At 33.1% G+C, this 22,800-nt stretch overlaps 2 protein-coding genes across 2 annotated transcripts; one reads left to right on the forward strand and one right to left on the reverse strand.

Annotated features, from left to right (window-relative positions):
* Window positions 1–9,665: 9,665 nt before the first annotated feature.
* Window positions 9,666–11,928, forward strand: LOC104216763 (signal recognition particle 43 kDa protein, chloroplastic). Its single transcript, XM_009766917.2, has 2 exons — window positions 9,666–10,833; window positions 11,472–11,928. Exons 1-2 carry the CDS (start codon window positions 9,730–9,732, stop codon window positions 11,493–11,495), a joined length of 1,128 nt encoding a protein of 375 aa, XP_009765219.2. The 5' UTR covers window positions 9,666–9,729; the 3' UTR covers window positions 11,496–11,928.
* Window positions 11,929–12,352: 424 nt separating this feature from the next.
* On the reverse strand, window positions 12,353–22,524 carry LOC104216844 (ABC transporter B family member 15-like). The gene is made up of 8 exons (XM_009767008.2): window positions 22,091–22,524; window positions 21,917–21,971; window positions 21,588–21,766; window positions 20,600–21,057; window positions 19,714–19,943; window positions 19,273–19,583; window positions 14,044–14,982; window positions 12,353–13,949 (listed from the first exon to the last, which is right to left on the reverse strand). Exons 1-8 carry the CDS (start codon window positions 22,325–22,327, stop codon window positions 12,561–12,563), a joined length of 3,798 nt encoding a protein of 1,265 aa, XP_009765310.1. The 5' UTR covers window positions 22,328–22,524; the 3' UTR covers window positions 12,353–12,560.
* Window positions 22,525–22,800: the final 276 nt, after the last annotated feature.

Genomic DNA, 22,800 nt, shown 5'->3' on the forward strand with positions numbered 1-22,800 from the left:
ATTATCCTAATATTTAAAAATATTTATTTAATTATCTCCCCAATATTTAGGAATTTACATTTAATTGTTTCCTTTATATTTAGGAATAATCATTTAATTATTTTCCTAATATTTAGGACTTTGAAATTAATTAAAAATTTAGATATTAAATCTCTCCTTATTCAAACTATATACAAAACTTCTATAATCGAAGAATTTAAAAGAAAGAAAAAATTTAGCTTTATAAATTCTTTCCTTTTAAAATTCATTACTTCTAACACCAAAGATTTAAGCAATAACTCTTAGCTAAATATTAAAAACGATTTTACTTAAATATTCTCTTACCAAATATTTGGGAGTTTGACCCTAGATGTCGTATCAATTTAAAATCTAAGAACTAAAATAAATTCAATTTAAGGAATTTATTTAATAACAAGACAATACTTTAGAATGGAAAAGAATGATTTTCTTAACATAATTTTCTATTATATTTTGATTAAATTAAGTAATATGATATCTTATTTATTAAATGCAAACTGAGATATATTATTCTTAATTTCTTATGGATATACAAAGTTCAACCAAGATATTATCATAGTTGAATAGCAGTGAATAATAATATATTTTTAATTATTTTATTACTTTCATATTAAATTAAAATTAAGAAATACAAATTATGAGGAATAATTGGGGTCATTACTTATTTTCCTGAGTAAGATATATGACTAAGTGGGGTCATTACTTATTTTCTTAATATTAAGAACTTTTAAATTAATAAAAATTTAATTATTAGATTTTTTCTCACTTAAACTACGTAAGAAATTATTTATCTATCTATACTATATTAAAAGCATGAAGTCCCTATCGAAATATCTTTTTTACTATTTAAAAGCTAATTTTACACTAGACAAAATATTCATTTCATTATTTTCCTAATTTAGGACTTCAAATCAACTAGAATTTTATTTACGAAGATCCTAACAATTAGGACTTCAAATTGAATTAAATTTTAACTTATTAAATCATTCCTTGTTTGATCAGTTTTTTATAAATATTCTTTTGGAGTTTAGTACATTCCATTAAAGTTTTTTTAATTCTTAGCCTATGAGGTATATAATAGTATTTCTTTCTCTCTAAATTATCAATAATTGATTGCCTAAAATATGAAACATCCATCAACAATGCATGTTCGCCTTTTTCCTGTTAACATTTTAAGAGTTTTGATTATCTCAACTTTAAATTTCTAGAGGACTGAACTAAAATGATGGTAATTTAGAAATAAATTAAGCTACAGTCATACTATGTGAATTTGTAACTACAGTTCATTTTTTAAACTTAAGATAAACTAATACATTTGGAACTCTTGAAATAACTATATATTTGTCATCCTCCCCCCAATCCCCCCCCCCCCCCCATAATTTTAAAAAATTGACCTAATAATGTGAACTCTTGAAATTTCAAAGTTGTCAATAGCATAGTGCATTTGGAATGAGTTTAGGATAGTATTAACTTTTATTTGGTATTAGATGAACGTGCAAAGTAGGGAATTTAGACTTAGATCAATAAGAATCTAGAAATTTTTTTTACACAAGAGGAGGTTCATTTGGCTTGTCTATAATTTTGATTAACTTTGAATGAGCAATTTTTTTTTTGTTTGTGTAATGACATTATGAATGTAGAGTGTACAAAGAATTGTTAGATGAAATAACAACCTACCATATTTGTATCTTATATAATAAAATATTTATAATTATAAATACTATAGAACTAATTACATTAAATTCTTTCAGAAATGTTGAATTCAACTATATATTGCATTAATGTACTAATATTTATTTTCATCATTTGAACATATATTGCATTTAATTTAACCTCCATTGCTATTTTTCTATAATTCATATATATTTTATATTTATTAACGTGATGCACACGTGCAACGCACGTACACTAAAACTAGTACTATATTAAAAGCACGAAGGCCCTTAGCGAAATGTCGTTCGCCTTTTTTACCCTTTAAAAATAAAGTTCACATTAGACAAAATAGTAATTCAACTTATTTTCCTAATATTTAGAACTTAATTCCTTATTTGAATTATGTATGAAATCCTAATATTTAGGAGTTCAAAATCAATTAAGATTTTACCTTATTTAAATTATTTATAATCATTCTATATTAAGTTCTTAATATTGAAGATTTTAACATCAACTTAAATTCTATTAATTAAACGCTTTAACAAACTCATCTAACACATGCACGTACAATGATGGTAAGAAATATTGGGGAACATCATGGAAACTATTTGGGCTAATTGATATTTTATACTTTAAAATTAATTTAGACGTGAATTACCTTATATTAATTATTTGTTTGTTTTAGCAACGTGACATTATTTATTTTTTTCATGTTACAATTCAATATTTAAAATTTGGGGTGTGCTAAATTAAGAATTTGAATCAATAAAACTTTAATGGGTTACTATAATAATAAAAATAAATAATTAAGTCTTTAAATTAATTATTAGCAAAAAAACATAATCCAATTATTTTTCAAATGCACCCATATAAGTACAATTAATTTTGTAGTTAACAAAACTCCTTGGTATATACATTTATTTCCATAAGATCAAGCAAATTGGCGGGGAACAAAATAAATAAAAGAGGAATATCAGTTATATAATATAGCATTAAGCGAGTAAAATTGATTAAAAATACAAACTTAAAATAATAAGAATAAAATAGTGGACCAAAATAAATTATAGTTAATTTTTTTTTTTTGTTGCACTCATTTCATTGAATAACAACTCCTTAGTTTTTTCTTTATACAACTAGCTAAATGCAACTAATATCCTTAGAAAATAGAGTTATATTGGATAAATATTTATTTAATTATTTCTTTAATATATATAAAATTTTATTTAATTATTTTATAATATTTAGGAATAGTCACTTAATTATTTTCTAATATTTACCACTTTAAAATCAACAAAATTTCTACTTATTAAATTTTTTCTTATTTGAACTATGTCCTAATAGGACTTTAAAATCAATTAAAACTCTTCTACAAATTTAGTTTCTATTTAGGTGAAACTTCAAGCTTCGTCGTTTTCCTTTTCTTCAAAAAAAAACTTTTATGCATACTCTTTCTCGCTAATTAATAACCTCAAATATTTTCCTTACCAGTAAGATTTCAAAAAATTTATTAAGTATCTTTATAGAGGGTATTACTTGAGATTCATAATATTCTTAGTTTTATGGTATACTACCAAGAATTTATGAGATTTTGTTGCCACAAATCTTGATTGATTATATTCTTTGATTTTATAATGCAGCTATTTATTACTCTATTATACTATTTATTACATGTATCATTTTACTATTATATAAGTAAAACGATCGAAGTGAAAAATCAAAATTGCTCATAGAAAGTCGAACTACATCATTACCTTTCAGTCATACATTATATTTAATGTTATACCTAGTGTTTTTGTACAATGAAACAAGTAATGGAACAAAAGGAAGAATGACTAGAGCGAACCAAACTCAAACATGATTAACATTTATAATTTTGAGGAGCTCATACTTTTTTAAATAAATTTTACATTTATAATGCAAATATGTCTTTTGAATATATTTTATGTTACTTTATTTTTATTGATACAAGGTACACGCGCGTATCCTAAGACTAGTATATATAATAACGTGAATATATAGGCGATGTGGAGAATCTTGAGCTGTTTTCCTTCAGTTTATGTATTAGCCCCTTAATAAGGCCTCTTCCGCGTCCTGTTTGGGTTGTTAACAATTAGGTCAAAGACGGGGTGTTTATTTTAGTCTTTTTATAATATTTTACGCTGCTAGCGTTTGTACTTTATGCTATGGAAATACAAAATGCCTAGACGTTGACAAAATTAAGAACAGATGGCAGTTTTTTTTGTAATAGTCTGTCAAAGTTTAAATGGCCTAGGTTATGGCTCGTTTTGTGGTAAAAATTGCACGGGGCACCCCATTTGATCGCTCTCATTTAACTTGTACCCATTTTTTAGATTTTTTTAACTAGTATCCAAAGTTTAAAGCTTTTTTCTCCTCTATCTTCTTCTTCTTTTTCTTTTTCTTCTTCTTCTTCTTCTTCTTCTTCTTCTTCTTCGTGTGACAGTGATTTTATATGGTATTTTTTCACTTCAGACTTATTGGCCTTAATGGTTGCACTTCACACCTATTTGGTCTTAAGTGCATTTAAAGTGCAATTTTTTCACTTCAGACCTCTCTTACCTTAAGTGCATGAAAATATTTATTGCACTTAAGACCTATTTGGCCGTAAGTGCATCTGAAAGTGCAAATTTTTTTACTTCAGACTTATTGACCTTCATTTCATGAAACCATTGGTTGCACTTCAGACCTATTTGGCCTTAAGTGCATCTGAAGTGTAATTTTTTCACTTCAGACCTCTCTGAAGTTAAGTGCATGAAAATATTTATTGTACTTTAGATCTATTTGGCATTAAGTGCATCTTAAGTGTAATTTTTGCACTTTAGACTTAATTGGCTTTAAGTGCATTGCACTTTAGACTAATTATTTTTATAACTTCAGACCCGATAAATCTGAAGTTGATCGTAAATTGAGTAGGCCTGCAATTTTTTTGCAAAGTGGGTATACCTTCAATTATGACCCCAAAACCGTGTATAGACCCCATTTTGTGACTTGATCTAATAGATTAGCCTAAAATGACTCATTAAACTATTGGGCCAAAATAAATCAAAATAAGGATTTTTTTCACTTTTAGCCTGTGCCATAAACTATTTACATTCGATCGAAAAAGTGTATAAAATTTGTATAGTTTTTGCATAAAACATACATAATACAACAGATACACAAAAAAATAATATTTTTTAGCTATTATTTTAAGAGCGACTAGTGTAATTTTCCCTCAAAATAATGTAACATGTCAAATCAAAATGCGAGCGGTTTGTAACTTCTAGACTATTTTCTTTGCCACAGATTATTAATAGTCAATAACTCCTTTTTTTCAATTTCATTTATTTGTATACTTTAACTTTTGTTGGTACATTGTTCTCTATATTCCATTCAATTTCGACATTTTTATCCCTTCACGTGTATTGCTGAACCATGCTTCTCTCCATTAGACAGTTTGCAAAGAATTTAATTAATACCCATTGTCATTATAAAGATTTTTTTATATCATCAAGTCATTTTTATCTGTTAGTTGGATAAATGAGTCAAATTTGCCATATGTGATGGTTTAACTTTGTCTCTGTTAATAATTAGGGCCAAAGAATTCCTACCGTTAGCAAAAGTTCTCACTTATACGCTTATTGAGTAAAAATAGCACAGGCTAGCCAGTTTATGGATTGGTCATTCAAAAATAGTCAGTATTTGCAAAGTCATTAAAAAATAACCATTATTTTGCTGCAACACAGAAAGTTCCAGCATAATATACTGGAGATCGTGCACCTGTGTATGAACTTCCAGCATATTATGCTGGAACTCCAACACGCAGAAAGTTTCAGTATATTATGCTGGACCGGTATATTATACTGGAACTCCAGTATATTATACTGGAATTTCATTATATTATATTGGCGTACTTTTTCGGATTTTAAACAACGTTTTCGTTCAAATTTATCTTTACATGAAAAATGGCTAAATTTCGATTACTTTTGAAACAATGGCTATTTTTGAATGACCATTTGTAAATCTGGCTATTTTTGAATTTCTCCCGCTTATTGACTAGAAGTTAAATACGTAATAAATTAGATTACTATGAATTAAAGATTATTATAAATTATTAAATAAAACTACTAATTAAAGACCGTATAAATTAAAGAAAGAACTTATGTTTTCGTTTAACCATATGATATTTGTGGCACATTAGCCCAACTAACTCCAATTCCCACAAAATATATAGAATTCACTAAATAGTTTCTTATAAAAAAAAGTTTCATTCTCACACTTGTACCCGAAACTTAAAATACTATTCATTCGCATAGATAGAATTTCAAGTTTAATAAGTGTTGCCTTTCACATATTCATGATACTTTTGACCTTAAAGATTTGCCCATAAATAAATTAATAGTAACAAAGAATTGGAGGTCTAACCAATATTAACAAAGAGTTAGAAGAGCCAACAATTACGTTCGAATCAAAACTTATTTTTTATGCAAAGCCATTAACTATTATAGGACAAAACTAAAAGCACGTGCAAACATAAGCTAAAGCAAAAGAACTTGGTTGATAAGGTCAATAAAGAAATATAATAATCAAAAGAAATAATACCTTTCGTGATGTTCGCAGAATCGCAAAGTTTGCATAATTTTGTTATGGAGTAATACTTCTCAAAAGGTTTATGATAGAAAATATGGAATAGTGACTCCTTTTATATTAGTGTTTGACTCCTTTTTTCTAAAGGATTCAGATGAGTTTTTGGCGAAAAACGTCCTTTAACTATACCCGTAGCCTAAATTACATCCTTCACATATCATTGTAAATAGAAAACATCCTTATTATATCCCATAATTAACAAGTTGCATCCTTCTATTACTCTAAAGTTATAAAACTAAGGCGAAATGACTTCCTGGCCACTTAAACTTGTAGGGCTTTTGAAAGCCGATACACAAACTTTAGTCTTTCCCATTTAAACACTCAAACTCGTGAAACCTATAACTAATAAACACATTTGACCATTGACTATGCTTATGTGGCTTTAGCTTATCTTACGTGGACATAGTGCGTACAAGTCACATTCAAATAGCGCGTGTGTGCTGATTTCCATAATAGAAACACCCCCCCGGATCTCGTCTTCTACACACCACTCCTGTATCTTCGCACCATCCCCAACGACCAGAAACAAGGCTTCACCCATAACCCACAGCAACGACCAAACGAACCCAACCAGTCCCTCCTCCCCATCTACGCCTAACAGTGCCTTCCCCCCTCCCCTTCTTCATTAGATGCTTTGAAGCTCTTCACTGCACAACAATGGTGGATTTATGCTCGAAAAAAATACCTCAAATAAACCAATGGTCTAGCTTCCTAAACATCACAATATCTCATACACCTACTAACCTTTGTCTCCTTCCCCATTAAAACTGCTGAAAAATACCAAAAATATATTATCCTTAAGAATCAAAATAGACAATTATTTTTCTTCATTAAAAGATTCTCTGCAAAAAATTAAAATGAATATCATCTTTAATTTTTTCTTGTTTGAGGGATTGTTCATGGCAAAATCACAGACTTAAATGGGTTTGATCTTGAAATGGAGAGAGAAAAGAGCGAACACAAAACACTTGAGATCTTGAACAAGATAATAGAAGATACGAAGTCCGTCAGGATCTTTACTGGTCTGCACATTCATCAGTGAACTAATCTTAGGTGTAGTGAATGATATGTGCTCATTCCCCATCACTATCTCAAGCTCCTGCCTCCTAATTCTATTAGTCGGTGAAGAAGAAAATAAGGAAAATAAAAGAAAAATTAGAAATTAATAAATTTATTCCAGCACAGCTGCCCTTGACGTGTAACAATCCTATTGGTCATTTGCTGACTGGATGGACACGTATGTGAATGTGAAATACACGCGCATAGGGTCAAGAGTCAAATGTGTTTATTAGTTAAGGGTTTCACGAGTTTGAGTGTTCAAATGGGAAAGTCCAAAATTTGTGTATCAGCTTTCAAAAGCCTTACAAGTTTAAGTGGCCAGGAAGCCATTACACCTAACGGAATAAAGCTATTCACATGAGTTGCACGTGATGTCCCACACCACCCAAAGCATTTCGTCGTTCTCCCCTTGCCCTACCTTGCCACTACAAAGAAATCCAAACTATCATCAGTCCTTTGCACAATATTTCTTTTCTGTTCTTTGCAACCGATTAAAGATGGTACAAGTAAATGGTAGTAACATCCAGTGATCCACCAATCAAATACAGTCAAAACGCACATGCAAGTTGAGTTCACGATAGCGAAGTCTGCAATCTCACCATTATAATACACTCAACAGTACATCAAATGAAGTAACTTACTACTACAACTATGGAGCTCTAAACGTTGGAAGATATAATTGTACTTACAAAAAGTAAATCTTAGTAATTGTGTACGCGTAAAATCGGGCATAAAGCTACCCCAATTTTCCGGTAAAGAAATGGGAGGATAGCCCGATCCAATATGACCTCGGATAAAGCCGAGGGCTCCTATGGATCTGAGCCCGGGAAGGATGAATGATGCGCTAAGAACCGGACACGGCCAAATATGGGAAGAATCGAGTTCGAGCAAAATAAAGAACCGAGACTAAAGGAAAGCCGGTTGGAAAGGACAAACAAGGGGCCGGAATATCTGCCCTTAACCGAATATTACGACGCAAATCTCGCCTGGTATCAACAGTGTATCACAGTTTACCAGAGAAAAAAAAGATTTTTACCATATTTAGACTTCTACTAAGATTGAAACTCACATACGGGGAGACCCTTTTTATTTTCAAGACCACAGTTGGAAAGCATATCAAAACATTAAAGTCAATTTTTGTTCTCTAGTTACTGTTCAAACTGTTCTTTCGTTGCTTATTTGCTTAATTGCAACCGAGCCCGTTTCCCGACTTAATCTAAACCAAAGTTCAGTGTTTGCCATAAAGTCAGGCTTAATCATCCATTGCGTTTGGTTTGATTGTTTTATATTCCTTTAATTCAATGATTTGCCATTCTTAGGTCATTCGTGTTAAATTAAATCACATATACTTTAAACCGCGTATAAATTCAATTGTTGTTCATTTTAAGGGTAAACACTAATGTAACTATATAATTGTAGTAGTAATTTTTTCATCATTATTAGGCCGAGAAATATTAACAATAATGGAAATGACAAAGCTTATGGAGTATGTTCCTATTCCGATCAAAAGAGAGTCATGAGAAGCCTAGTGACAAGATAATAAGTTGTATTGCATTCCATATATTTTGCAGCTAAGGCTTGACTGGTTGTCTCTGTCTTCTGAGTGATTGTAAGTTGTATTTGGTTTGGTACATACGACAATTACCTGGTTGCGTCGTTATCTCTTTTTGATTTCTTTGGTGCAAAGTAGTTTGATTTCCATTTTTATTTTTTTTAATTTGTTTGCAGACTGCTGTAATGCAAGCCCTTTCTGAGATATAGTTTTGACTTCTGAAAAGAAGAGAGACTCAGTTAGCTTAGAAGACTTTGAAATTTGCAGACGGCAATGGTCGTTGAAGCAAACTTGGTATCTCACGTGAATAACTTTATTCCGTTAGTTTTATAACTTTTGAGCAACGGAAGGATGCAACTTATTAATTTTGGGATATAACAAGGATGTTTTCTGCTTGCAATGATATGTGAAGGATGTAGTTTAGGTTATGGGTAAAGTTAAAGGACGTTTTTCGCCAAAAACTCGATTCAGACAATATAATAAGTTCTCAAATTAAAATTAGTAATAGGAATAGATTCAAGACAATACAGGACAGTTGTCAAATATAGGAATTTTTAAGAAATATAATACATTAGTTATGGCCTTTTTTTGAGTTATTATGCTTAAATTCTTAATTAAGACAGTTTATTTTCAAGATTATTGGGTGTAATTTTCCTCATTTAAGTAAACGCCAAGTCAAACATTCACTAACGTGGAAAATGAACAGATACAATATCTTATCCTTATAGTATCCCCTCATAGGATTATGAGATGCTCATGGCCATTCAAAAGAAGCAGAGCCCGATTTTCAGCGTCGCTCTCCAATGGATGCTCTCTTCGTCAATTCCTCTCTCTCCCGCCTCAAACTCAAATTCTCCCCTCAATTCCCTCCCACCTTCTCTCATCAACCTTTTATCTGTCTAAAGAAACTCGGCAATAAGAACAATTTATCAGTATTTGCTACGCTTCAGAACCAGCAGCAACAAGCAGTCGAAGCAGCAGAAGACGAAGAACCGGTACTGTTTGAAGATTACGATGAGGATGAAACGTACGGAGAAGTTAACAAAATTATCGGCAGTCGAGCAATTGAACGTGGGAAAGGAATGGAGTACTTGATAGAGTGGAAAGACGAACATGCCCCAACGTGGGTCCCCTCTGATTACATTGCTAAAGATGTTGTGGCCGAGTACGAAACTCCTTGGTGGAATGCGGCTAAAAAGGCCGACGAATCCGCTCTTAGGGAACTCCTAGAAACTGACGACGACAGAGATGTGGACGCAGTAGATGAGGATGGACGTACGGCTTTGCTCTTTGTCTCGGGTCTGGGGTCCGAGCCGTGTGTCAAGCTGCTAGCTGAAGCCGGCGCTGACGTGGACTATCGCGATAGGAATGGCGGCTTGACTGCTCTGCATATGGCAGCCGGCTATGTTAAGCCGGGTGTCGCCAAGCTGTTAATTGACCTCGGGGCAGACCCCGAGGTCGAGGATTATAGAGGACAAACGCCTCTGAGCTTGGCGAGGATGATTTTGAATCAAACGCCTAAAGGAAATCCAATGCAATTCGCGAGGAGATTGGGGTTAGAGAATGTGGTTAGGATTTTGGAGGATGCGATTTTCGAGTATGCAACAGTGGAGGAAATATTGGAGAAGAGAGGGAAAGGCGAAAATGTGGAGTATTTAGTGAAGTGGAAGGATGGGGAGGATAACGAATGGGTCAAAGCATGGCTGATATCTGAAGATTTGGTGAGGGATTTTGAGGCTGGTTTGGAATATGCAGTAGCAGATTGTATTCTTGAGAAGAGAGAAGGTGAGGATGGGAAGGGAGAATACTTGGTTAAATGGACTGATATTGAGGAAGCTACGTGGGAACCCGAAGAAAATGTTGACCCCCTTCTTATAGAAGATTTTGAAAAGAGTCAACAGAATGTAGTAAGTTGAACCTTTTTCTATTCATGATTTCTCATTTGCCTTGTATCTTTTTGTGGTAATATAATGAAGCTCTTTATGTTTACTGCACTATAGTTATGGTACTTTATGCCCTTCTCAGGTTGTTTGTGAGGTTGAGGTTAATTTTATGGTTAATATTGTTTGATGGATTATTAAATTATCCAAAATCTTTTGTTTGTTTGATGGATTAGGTTATCGTATGAGATAATCATAGGGTTTAGATAACTCTCTCAAGCAACTGCTTGGTGCTTGAAGTTGGCTGTCATCTGTTTCTATGATTAATTCACATTTGTTTGTTCTTATCTGTTTAAGTTTTTTTTTTTTTTTTTTTTTTGCTGTTGATTATAGTAATGAAAATAATTTCACGGTCAAAGGAGTCCATTTTGGGCACTGAATTACTTTTGCACCAAGACTATTAATGCATCAAAAGATCTGGAGTTTCGTCTGTGCAAATTATGATATTGATGTTGTTACAGGTTACTTAACATTCTAATTCTGGTATCATAATTTTTGGAAATCATAGATCACCCTTTAGCGCTCCTAAGTTCTTAAATTATGCAAAATATATATATCATTGAAAATATCATGTTCAATTGGTGATAGTCTGATGTATTCTGTAGAGGTTGGATGCTTTTACTTCTTGAATTTCGTCATCTATGTGGAATGAATGAGACAGCTTCTAAAGGGCCATGACGGTTCTAGGAGATAGCATTATGTGAAAAGGTGATGGTAGTTCTGACTTCTGAGTCACTTTTAGATTTAGTATGCTGCGTGAAGGTGAGGTTTTAGCAGTGTTGTATTTTGTTGACTTTAGGATTTGAGGTGTGGCTGATAGCTCAATTTAACCAATCTAACATTGGTTCCTATGTCATGTTTAGTGTTTTAGTAGGTGTAATTCATAAAAAGGTAGAGGCGTCTGTAAATTGTTGAACTTTGTGTTTTTTCTCTTTCACTGGTTGATCACCTCGAAGGGGATAAAAAGTTGAAGTTTATTAAACTTAAGGCCGATTTATTTCACGATATGCATGAACGATGTGTTTTGTTCCTGAAGTTATCCAAAGCAGAAGCAATTTCATGTAGTATGGATGATGTTTTCTGTTGTTTCCTGTTGACATCAAATCCATGGAAGGCACTATAGTAGTGAAAATCCTGGTTTGTGATTTCTCAGGATTCAGCTAATAATGTTATGCTTTCCTCTATTCCCCTAGATCCTAGAACTTTGTTGGCTGCTTCTTTTTCTACATTGCCCCTTCATGTTTTTAGTGTAACCTGTTTCAATGATGACATTCGTTCTTACTTGATTAGTGTTTAAGTTGTGGATCCTTCGCTATGCCGATTTCTAGTCTCTTCTGGGGTCTTTTAGTATTAAGGTTATAAGGTTTTACCGCTAAAACTGCTTGAACAGTTTATCTGTATGAAGCTCTAGTACTCTTACAACAAGAAGAAAAAAGAAAGTTAAGAATGAAACATATAACAGGTCTGGTCACAAGGGAAGGTGGAATGATTCAAGTAACCAGCTATAAAGTTAAATGTATTACTAAAAATACCAAAATATCTATACATTTAAAATGGGACAAAGACTTCCAAGCAGCCAACAAATATCCCAAAGAGTTCTTTGGGAAAGAAGGTGAAAAACAAGAAACAAAAAAGAGGCTACTGATTTTCAAGATTATTTGGGAATATACCTATCTTATCTCATTTGATGATGATTAATTGATGAAGGTGTTGCTAGAGTTTGGTGTTCTTTGAAGGCTAACAAGAGAGTAGTAAATTCCACTAGGCCCTTTAGCTAACAAAGAAGAGTGAGTCCCTTTCTCCACAATTTTGCCTTTGTCCAGTACAGCAATGGTGTCACAATTCTGTATAGTACTTAGCCTGTGAGCCACCACCACACTTGTTCGGCCAACCATCACTCTCTCAAGTGCATCTTGTACTACTTTCTCAGATTGACTGTCCAATGCACTTGTTGCCTCGTCCAACAACAGCACCCCTGGATTTTTCAGTATTGCGCGTGCTATCGCTATTCTCTGTTTTTGGCCACCTGACAACTGCAGCCCCCTGTCCCCGCACCAAGTCTCATATCCATCTTTTAGTGCTGAGATGAAATCGTGGGCGTTTGCTGCCTTCGCGGCCTCAATTACTTCTGATTCATCCACTTCTTCTGATGCTCCATAGGCTATGTTTTGCCTTATGGTTCCTGCAAATAATGTTGGTTCTTGACTTACAAGTGCAATGTGTTTCCTCAATGATCTCAAGTCGTATGATCTTATGTCACGGCCATCTATTTTCACTAAGCCACTTGAGGGATCATAGAATCTTTCTATTAGACCAATTATAGTGGACTTTCCTGATCCACTTTGTCCTACCAATGCTGTTGATTTTCCTGCTTCAATTTTTATTGAGAACCCCTTGAAGATAATCACATTGGGCCTAGCAGGGTATGCGAAATCCACATCACACAGCTCAACATTGCCAATTAGTTTCTTGGGCTTGTAACCTTCTGAATCCTCTGGCTCGATTAAGGAATACCGATCCAACACTGAAAAGACCGACCCAACTGCATCGGCACCTTTGGCAAGGTCGTTAGTCATTGTTCCAGCATCCGCAATGACACGCCCAGTGCTAACTAAAATCATGAAGGTTTGGAAGAGTGCCTTTGCTCCAATTTCCCCTGCTGCCATGAGTTTGCCACCGTACCAGAAATCAAGAGCCCAAGTACAGGTCATGAGACTGTTGGAAGTTCCCAGCCCGATTCCAGCAAACCACGACTGGCGTATACTTTCTCGTTGTGGACCTTCTTGGGCTTTCTTGAGCATTTGAAGGATTCGGGCCTGGGAGGAGAAGGCTGTTACAGTTCTGAGATTGGAAACTGCTTCAGCTGCCAACTTGCTGCTTTCTTCTTGTGCCTTTATGGATTTCTTAGACATGCTTTTCAATAGCACTCTCTTGCAATAGTAGCACACTATGATGAGAGGTTGCACTGCGATCATAACCAATGCAAGTTTCCACGCGATAACTAGGCCCATGGTGCAAGCAATGGTCACCGCCGAGATTGTTTGAATGAGTAGTGCCATCCTGTCCCCAACCAAAGACCTCACCTGTACATTTATAAAAGCAGCAAGTGTTATCTTCCACGAATTATGTTAATTAGATTGTTGTTGCTTTAAGTGTTAATAGTACTAGAGGACTTACCACATTGGCATCCTTGGCTAGTCTAGAGCAAACAGCACCAGTGGAATTCTCGTCTTTGTCATACCACCCAATTTCAAAAGTAAGCATCTTGGACAACATCCTTTCCCTGACCCTTTTAGTCAATTGCTCTCCCATGGCTGCAAAATTATAGTGCTGAAGTACATTGACAATAAGGGAAAAGAATGCCAGCCCGAGGAAACACAGAGCATATATCTTAGTCTTCTCCTTAATCACATCATGACTAGGCAAGAAATAGACAGAAATCATTGACCCCATTGCAAAAGCATACACTGGTTGAACTCCACCAAATAATATTGCTCCTATACATCCCAATGTTGCTTCTTTCCATTCTGGTAAATTCATAGCCAGCAGCCTTTTAAATGAAGGTACAGGAAATACTTGTTCTGTAGTACTGGAAATTGTTGCATTTTGATCCACTCTACGGCTTTGCGCAGCTGAGTTTGCTGAACTTGACCGGTTTACAATCGAAAGCCTTCGGCTACTTGTATTTTGTATGTCATAGTCAGAGGCCAATTCAAGATTTAAATTTGATGGGGCAAAGACAATGCTTTTATTGGTAGGTGCAACGTAAAATTCTTCACTTGGTTTTTCAGTTTGTTGGAGACGGACTAAGGAGGTGTATAGTCCGTTTTCCTCTTCAATTAGGTCATCGTGTGAGCCAATTTCCTTGATCTGACCGTCTTGGACCACGGCTATAAGGTCAGCATTGCGAATAGTGGAGAGACGATGGGCTATGATGATTGTGGTGCGGCCAACAGCGGCCATGTCTAGAGCTTCCTGCACAACACGCTCTGATTCAGAGTCAAGTGCACTGGTTGCCTCGTCTAGGAGGAGTATTCTGGGCGATTTGATTGTGGCTCTTGCTATGGCTATCCTCTGCTTCTGCCCACCTGACATTTGTACACCTCTCTCCCCCACCTGTATGCATGTTTGTTCTCCATGTTAAATCTCAGGTTTTTAAGTGGTGAAAAATGATAACTTTCAAGATTCAAAATGATAATTCTCAAGTGTATATGTTATATCGTACAAAACATAGAGGGACATTTTGTATACCTGCATGTAATATTGATTTCTACAAGTTTGAAAATTTCCAGGCATAAACTAAATTATATAGAAGTGCAACGGATTTGATTTTTGATATGTTATTTAACAATATATCTCTTGTTTCATTGAATAGATTTTTTGTTACATTTTTATATGGCAGATGTTTGACTGGACATAATATATATTAAAAATAGGCATACCAAAAGTAGCCTTAGAACTTGTGATCATGACTAGGGCTGGGCATATATCTTGTATAACAGATAGCCCGAATCGATAAAGGCTTATTGGGGTATCGATATCGGGTAATCGAGTTAATGATTCGGTAATGATTTTGTATTTTTTCACTATTGAGTTATCGGATCGGGCCCCGGGTTGCCCAATTTCTTAACGGGTTAGCCGATAACCCAATATCGATTTAATAAAATTAGGATTTTACCCAATTTCTAGGGCTTCATTCTCTCTTTTTTTCCTAATTTTCCCAGCCACATTCAAGATTGAAGTTTCCATGTTCACTCTTCAGACTCTGATTCAATTTTTGAACAGTTCTTCTTCAAATTTCAATGTACAACCACATTCTTAGAATCTTAGCGTAAATTTGTATTCCAAAATTACTTCTTTGTTAAGAGCAAATTTCGTTCCTTTCTTTTGAGTTTTACAGTAGAGTTCGATAATAAAAATATAGGATTTTTGATTGTTTTCGATTCTTTATTTTGTGCTCATGTTTTAGTACTATGTTTGTACCTTTTAATTTTAAGGTGAAATTGCTACTACTTTGTATTTTTATTAATGTATTTGGATCGTTGAAGAATTAACACTATTTCAGTTGTGTTTGGACAATTTTTGAATTACTAGTACTCTTATTGCTCTTGCTACCCTTGAAATGATCATGAATTTAAACTTTAATTTTGCTTGTAAATTATATAATAGGTAAATAGAAGGACACTAAAACAATAGTAGAAATGTCAATTTGATGAAAAAAAAATCATATCAAATAATCTATGTCTATATTATATTAAAAGTATGAAGGCTCTTAGCGAAATGTCGTTCGTCATTTTTGTCTTTTAAAAAAGATTTCACACTAGACAAAATTATCATTTACCTATTTTTCCTAATATTTAAGACTTTGAAATAAAACAAAACATTATTTATTATAACTTTCCATATTTGAATTATTATGTAGGAAGCCCTAATATTTAAGACATTAAAATTAACTAAATTTCTTCTGTGTATAAATTAAAGTTCTAATTTAGGACAAAATATATAAACTAAATTACGTTGCAATACTTTTACAAACTCAAAATTTTACCAAAACATTAGACTTGGATTCAAAGCCATAAAAGAAAAATATTGAACAACTACTATAATATTTGAAGAAAAGAGGTATGACTATTGATACTTCTAAAAGTAAAGCTAAATGAGGAATTTGTAATTTAATTATTAACTTAATACTTAGAATTTTAAAATTATCTAAAATTTAGTTATTAAATTTTTTCGTATATGAATAATAGTCCTAATAATCGACTACAATTTTTACCTTGTGTAAATTCCTTTTGTAATTTGAACTAGGTAACATATAACTTATATGTACATTGATATTTAAAATTGAGATACAATTATTCATACATCTCCATCAAGTATGCAAAATTACAATGGCATTAAAATAAATAAATTAGAAGCAACAGTTAGTTGTTCAAAGTGTTCCCAATATTTTCCTATCTAATAAAGATTTAAGCACTTCCTAAGTGTAAAGTTTGAGGATTCTTGAAAATAAACTTTTCTATTCTAAAATAACAGTAATAATAAAAGGTTTTATTTATGTTATGAATTTTTGGAGTTGAGAGCAATTTAATTCTATCTTGAAAAGGTATTTTTTTTTCTTTTATTAACGTTATATTTTAAGAACTAAATATAATTAAAAAAAATTTGAATTTTTTTATTAATTTTATCTTCTCACCTAGCTTAATGATATCAATATTCATCGTTTCAAGAACTTATATATTTTAAATTTTTTTATTTTACATCTTAAATATGTTAGTTAATAATATTTTAGTATTTTTTTTAAATCATATATTCATTAATATGGGTACACGCACAAAGCACGTACGTTAAGTACAAAGGCCATTAGCAAAATATTTTTTATCTTTTTTATCCTTTAAAAATAGAGTTCATACGAGATAAAATAATCATTAATTATTTTTCAAATATTTAAAAATAATTATTTAATATTTACCTAATATTTAGAATTATTGATTTAATCATTTTTCTACTTTTTAGGACTTTGTTTTCTCAATTCCTTTTAGTTTTAGTTTAACTCCGTTTAAATTTAGGAGTATTAAACTTCAGGCATTATCAGTTTCGACCACTTATACTGCTTTTAGATTTAAGATGAGTTTTTGTTAATAATCGCTTTCAGCTCATTTAGCTTTAAGTTTGTGATGCAAAAGGTAACGATATTAAAACAATAAAAAACTTCATATAACAAAAGGGTATAAAACTCAAGCTATATAATTAGATTGGTTTTGGTATTCTATTCGAATAATTTTCTAAGAAAAATTAAACAAAAAGTTCGTGAAATATTATATTTGATATTTGGATATATAATAGTGTGTCCATTACTCTTTAATCAAGTATTCCTTCTATAAAATTTATGTATACAAAATATAAATAGACATTCTAAAAAACTATAATTAGATATAAATTATCCCAGTATTCATAATTATTATATTCATTAACTCAACATCAAATTCTAGAAATACTCTCAAAAAAATATTTAACAATTCTACGTTAGCTATACATGATTTAATAATATTTATATAATTTTAAAATTTTATATTTACTGATATGAGTACACGCGCAAAGCGCGTACCCTAAGACTAATTACTAAAAGCATATAAAGCTGCCTAGAGAATATTAGTATATTACTACCACGCGATGGTATTAATAAATTTGTGATGTCCCAAATAAGAAGAATGGAATATAAATTGCAACATACTAAGCAATAATTTTCAATTGGTGAAGGACAAAAGTCCTTACCAAAAAAATAATGAGAAAGAGATAAATAACGTTTGCAGCACAAACTTAAAAAACAAAATAGAATTTTAGATTAGTTTATTTGGTGAAATTACTTCATGACATATTCCATAGCAGAACCCACTTGTATGACAACATGTAAAGACAATGATTATCTAAAAAACATTTTGACCTTTCAAGAACCGAGACATTATATAGCATTAGTTAAGTGCGTTCAAAATTCTTTGCACACAAAAGAATCAATCATTTTGACTCAAATCGTGGAAGCAAAGCTATTCATTAACAGCGACTTGTTTATGGCCAGTTTGAGACAATAGCGGAAATCAGCATGAGAACAATTTTAGCAAGTTGAGAGTACACAACTATTTTTAGTTTTAAGAGAAATGGTCCAAATATACCTATCTATGAAATGGAATATAATAATTTTACACTCGGTTATACTTTGAGATAATTCATATAAGAGGCGGACCAAAGATTTGGCGATTGCGGGGCACCATAATATTTAATATAAATTTATCACTGCTCATAAGGATTAGTACGGATACCTATGCTAATATCTGACTATATTTTGAAGATATTGCAAGTCTAGATGAAGTTTTTGTCGAAATTACTGGGTGCCGGTGACCCATGTCCATTCGCCTCTGATTCACACTTTTACTATTAGCAAATCATCTTGGGTTTATCCGTAACTTTAATAGATCTTCATGTGTATTTAACAAATTGCTGTTATTTTATTATGCATTTTTATGGTACTAATATATCGGCTCCTGTTGCTTTTTTGAGCCGAGGGTCTCCTGGAAACAGCTCTCTACCCTTCGGGGTAGGGGTAAGGTCTGCGTACATATTACCCTCCCCAGACCCCACTTGTGGGATTATACTGGGTCGTCGTTATTGTTGTTGTTGTATGTGTCAAAATACTTCGAAAAAAAGGTTTAAATTTATCACTTTACTTTTGATCTTGGTTTAAAATTATCCTCCACTATACTTTACGAAACGATATGTTAAATTAAAATTAAATATTTTATATTAGATATTTTTGGCCGTTTTCCACAAATTTTATTTCTCATGATAATGTAAGGATAAGGACAAATAGGAAGGAAATTGCAGGTAGGTGAAATACAAAACGGAACGCACCTGGGTATCATAACCCTGAGGCAACTGACAGATGAAGTTATGAGCATTAGAAGCTTTAGCAGCCTCAATAACTTGTTCCATAGATGCATCCTCTTTCCCAAAAAGTATATTTTCCTTAATTGTAGTTGCAAAAAGTGCTGGCTCTTGACTTACTAAACCCATTTGAGACCTTAGCCACTTGAGCTGCAACTTATCAATAGCGACCCCATCCACAAATATCTCTCCTGCAAGTGGTTCGTAAAATCTCTGTAGTAATGCTACTACTGTTGACTTTCCCGACCCACTCCCTCCCACTAATGCCACTGTTTTACCTGCGGCGACGAATTAGAGCATTAGCTACGGGTTCTGATAAATATGTATAAATACTTAATTATGAATTCAACAACTAAAATGAGCAATGAATTTAATAGCGAGTTTAGAATTTAGCTTCGTCTTGTATACCTGTTGGGACTTTTAAATTAAAATCTTTCAAAATTATGCTTTCGGGTCTCGACGGGTATGCGAATTCCACGTGTCTGAATTCCACTTCCCCTGTTACGCTTTCCAGTATTTGGCCTTCCATGTTATCTGAGTCTATTTTTGGTACCCTTTTTATCACTTCCATTACTCGTTCACCAGCAGCACTTGCTTCTGAAAAATACTTCACGTTTGACAAACCAGAACCCAGTGATCTGTTTGAAGGGAATAAAAAAGAAAAATGAAAACTGTTTTATAAATTACTCAAAAATCTGCTAAAGAATCTGACTACAAACTACGGAGCACATAAATTATTTTAAGAATTTTGGTGTTATGTAGTGTTTGTCAAACTTGTCATATATTCGAAATAAATGAACAGTCCAAAAAATTAAGCCGTAACACATTCCCGAGGTTTGAAAAATAACGTCCAGGAATAGTGTTTGTCAAGTTATTTCTTTGAAAATAATTTATTTTCTACAAAACATATTCTTGAAAAACGGGTTTTCTTATTTTATCGGGGAAGGGAGAAATATTATTTTAGAAAAATTATTATTAAAAATTAATTAAAAAATAATATAACAGTAGCCATAATTATGAAAGACAAAATAACTTCGGCTCAAAGTGAGAGATATCATCACTTTTTTTTTTTGTAAAAAATATTGAAGAATTAACTCAAATAGCCGTTTACACAATCACTTAAATTAAAAATAACCGTTGAAGGTATAATTATGTATAACGAATGTATAATTTACGTATATCACTAATAAAATAAACAATGAATATGACCGACTATTTGCGTAAAGATCAAATATTTTCCGACACACCCCGAGTGGGGTGGAGAGGGAATGTGGGAAAAGGTAGAGATAATTACAGTCCGCCGATAGCAATTGCAGCGCCGACGGCAAAGACGGTGCCACCATGTGCTCCATTATACATGACCAATCTGCTACCATAATAAGACATGAAGGACCAAATTGCAAATACTATGCCATTACTTCCAATAGCCAAACCTTTTGCTAAACCTTGCTTTAGTCCCAATTCTACAGTTCCTTGTAGTGCAACAGAGTACTCTGCTATAGTTTTGTTTTCTCCCACAAAGGAATAAACTGTTCTAACAGAAGAAATTGCTTGCTCCACAACTGTTCCAGCTTTGCCATATTCGTCCCTGATTTTTCTGGCTATGCCCATTAGAGCCCTTCCATACATGAGACCTGGAATTACCAGGAAAATAACAAAGGGAAATCCTACTAATGCCAGCCTCCATAGCATCAAGAATCCTACCACGTATGATCCAATAAAAGCTGCTACGTTCATCAAGAAAACTGGAACCTATATTTTCCAAATTATAAACATTGTCAGCTAAAACTCAAAGAGTTTAAATTCTGTACATTCATAACAGGGCAGCCCGGTGCATTAAGCTCCCGCTACGAGAAAGGTCCGAGAAAGGGCCGGACCATAAGGGTCTATCGTACACAGTCAGAGGCGGACACACACCTTAACAAGAGGGGGTCACGACACCCGGTAACTTCCGCAAAAAATCTATATATACATGCAAATGTCTTTAGAAAATAGTCAAATATTAGTCTAGGCCCCCGTATCAATCTCTATGACCAGTAATGAATTTATATTGAATATCATGGTGCCCCGCGATCACTGAATCCTGGGTCCGCCTCTATACATAGCTTTACCCTACATTTTACAAGAGGCTGACATTAACTTTACCGGTTACGTCAAGGCTCCCCTCAAACATTCATAACATTGCTATAAAAATTCATTACACTGTCAATCGGTATGTATAACTTAATTATAGTAACATATTATTTTTGGAGACTTGAGTGGAAAAGGAAATTAAAACGAACCTTTTCACTAATGCAGTCTTGAATGACAAGACTGTCACTAGAGACGCTAGTTATAACGTCGGCTGTGCTAGCAACATGTAGATCAAAGTAGCCCACATCTTGCCTTAGAACTGCTTTCAAGTATCTTATTCGTAGCCTTGAAGCTTGCCTCTCTCCTGTTCTTGTCCAACAAAATCCCTCTATAAACCCAAAAAAAAAAAAACATAAATCGAATAAGGAAAAACTTAAAATTATAAAACAATTCAACCAATCCATAATCCTATGGATTTAAAGTAGATGCAAATTGAGATAGAGTGAAAATCAATGGATTGGAAAGAGGATAGACAAACCTAAGAAACAAGCGACCCATTGTCCACAGGCAAGGAAAACCAGAACTAAAGCATTCTGCAATCAGATCATAAACCAAACTTTGTTAATTCATTTATATGCGTAAAGTAACCAATCCATATAGCTTCTTTGTATGAAAAAAGTATTACTACTACTTTTTAATGTGTATTTGTTACCTCATTGATGTGGTGCGTGAAATTATCGGAGTTTGAAGTATCAGCATCACCAAGATTGTTCATAAGTTTGCTGGTAACTATAAGCATTATCGGCATGGAAAACCCGTCGCAAACCGCTCCAAAAAACCCTAGAAACATCAACAAGATATCTGCTCTATCGGCATGCATGAAAATTGACACAAAAGAGCCGTAGCTTTTCTTTTGTATCATCGCTTTACTCTTCGTAGTAGTACTCATTTCTGATCACTTAATTTCCCAGATTCTCCCAATAACTACTCTTTTATAATTTGTTGCTATATATATATATGCTATTAAGTCATCTGACAACTTTGAGAAAGACAAATATTGAGACGGTTTCACAACTCAATAAATCACAAGTCTATGTGATCAGTTATATATAGAGGAGAGGAATTAAAGTCAGAGAAAGAAAGAGACCTGAGAGACATGGGGAAAGAAAGGTAGCACGATTGGTTGCATTTTATAAGTATAGTTCGTGTTGAATACAGAAATAGTAAAAGCTCTGTTAAAAAAATAATATACTAGGAGTATACTAGAGTATTAAAATATTAAAAATTTAAATTCAGTGTACATGTGCCTGTAGAGTGTATCGCGGTTGACTTTTAAAATTTTTACGAGTATCGTCATTAATGACGAACATAGCTCGAATGATTTAGTTTCAGCGTCACCAATGATCTACTTCACTCTTGTAG

This window comes from Nicotiana sylvestris, chromosome 2 (assembly GCF_000393655.2).
Source record: "Nicotiana sylvestris chromosome 2, ASM39365v2, whole genome shotgun sequence".
NCBI lineage: Eukaryota > Viridiplantae > Streptophyta > Magnoliopsida > Solanales > Solanaceae > Nicotiana > Nicotiana sylvestris.

Excerpts from the sequence above, each read along its gene's own strand:
- LOC104216844 (XM_009767008.2), bottom strand. The coding sequence starts at position 22,327 with ATGAGTACTACTACGAAGAGTAAAGCGATGATACAAAAGAAAAGCTAC. Across the intron at positions 21,972-22,090 it reads TCACGCACCACATCAATGAG|AATGCTTTAGTTCTGGTTTT; the intron begins GTAACAAATACA and ends ATCTGATTGCAG. Across the intron at positions 21,767-21,916 it reads ATGGGTCGCTTGTTTCTTAG|AGGGATTTTGTTGGACAAGA; the intron begins GTTTGTCTATCC and ends TTGGGTTTATAG.
- LOC104216763 (XM_009766917.2), top strand. The coding sequence starts at position 9,730 with ATGGATGCTCTCTTCGTCAATTCCTCTCTCTCCCGCCTCAAACTCAAA. Across the intron at positions 10,834-11,471 it reads AAAAGAGTCAACAGAATGTA|AGGTTGGATGCTTTTACTTC; the intron begins GTAAGTTGAACC and ends TGTATTCTGTAG.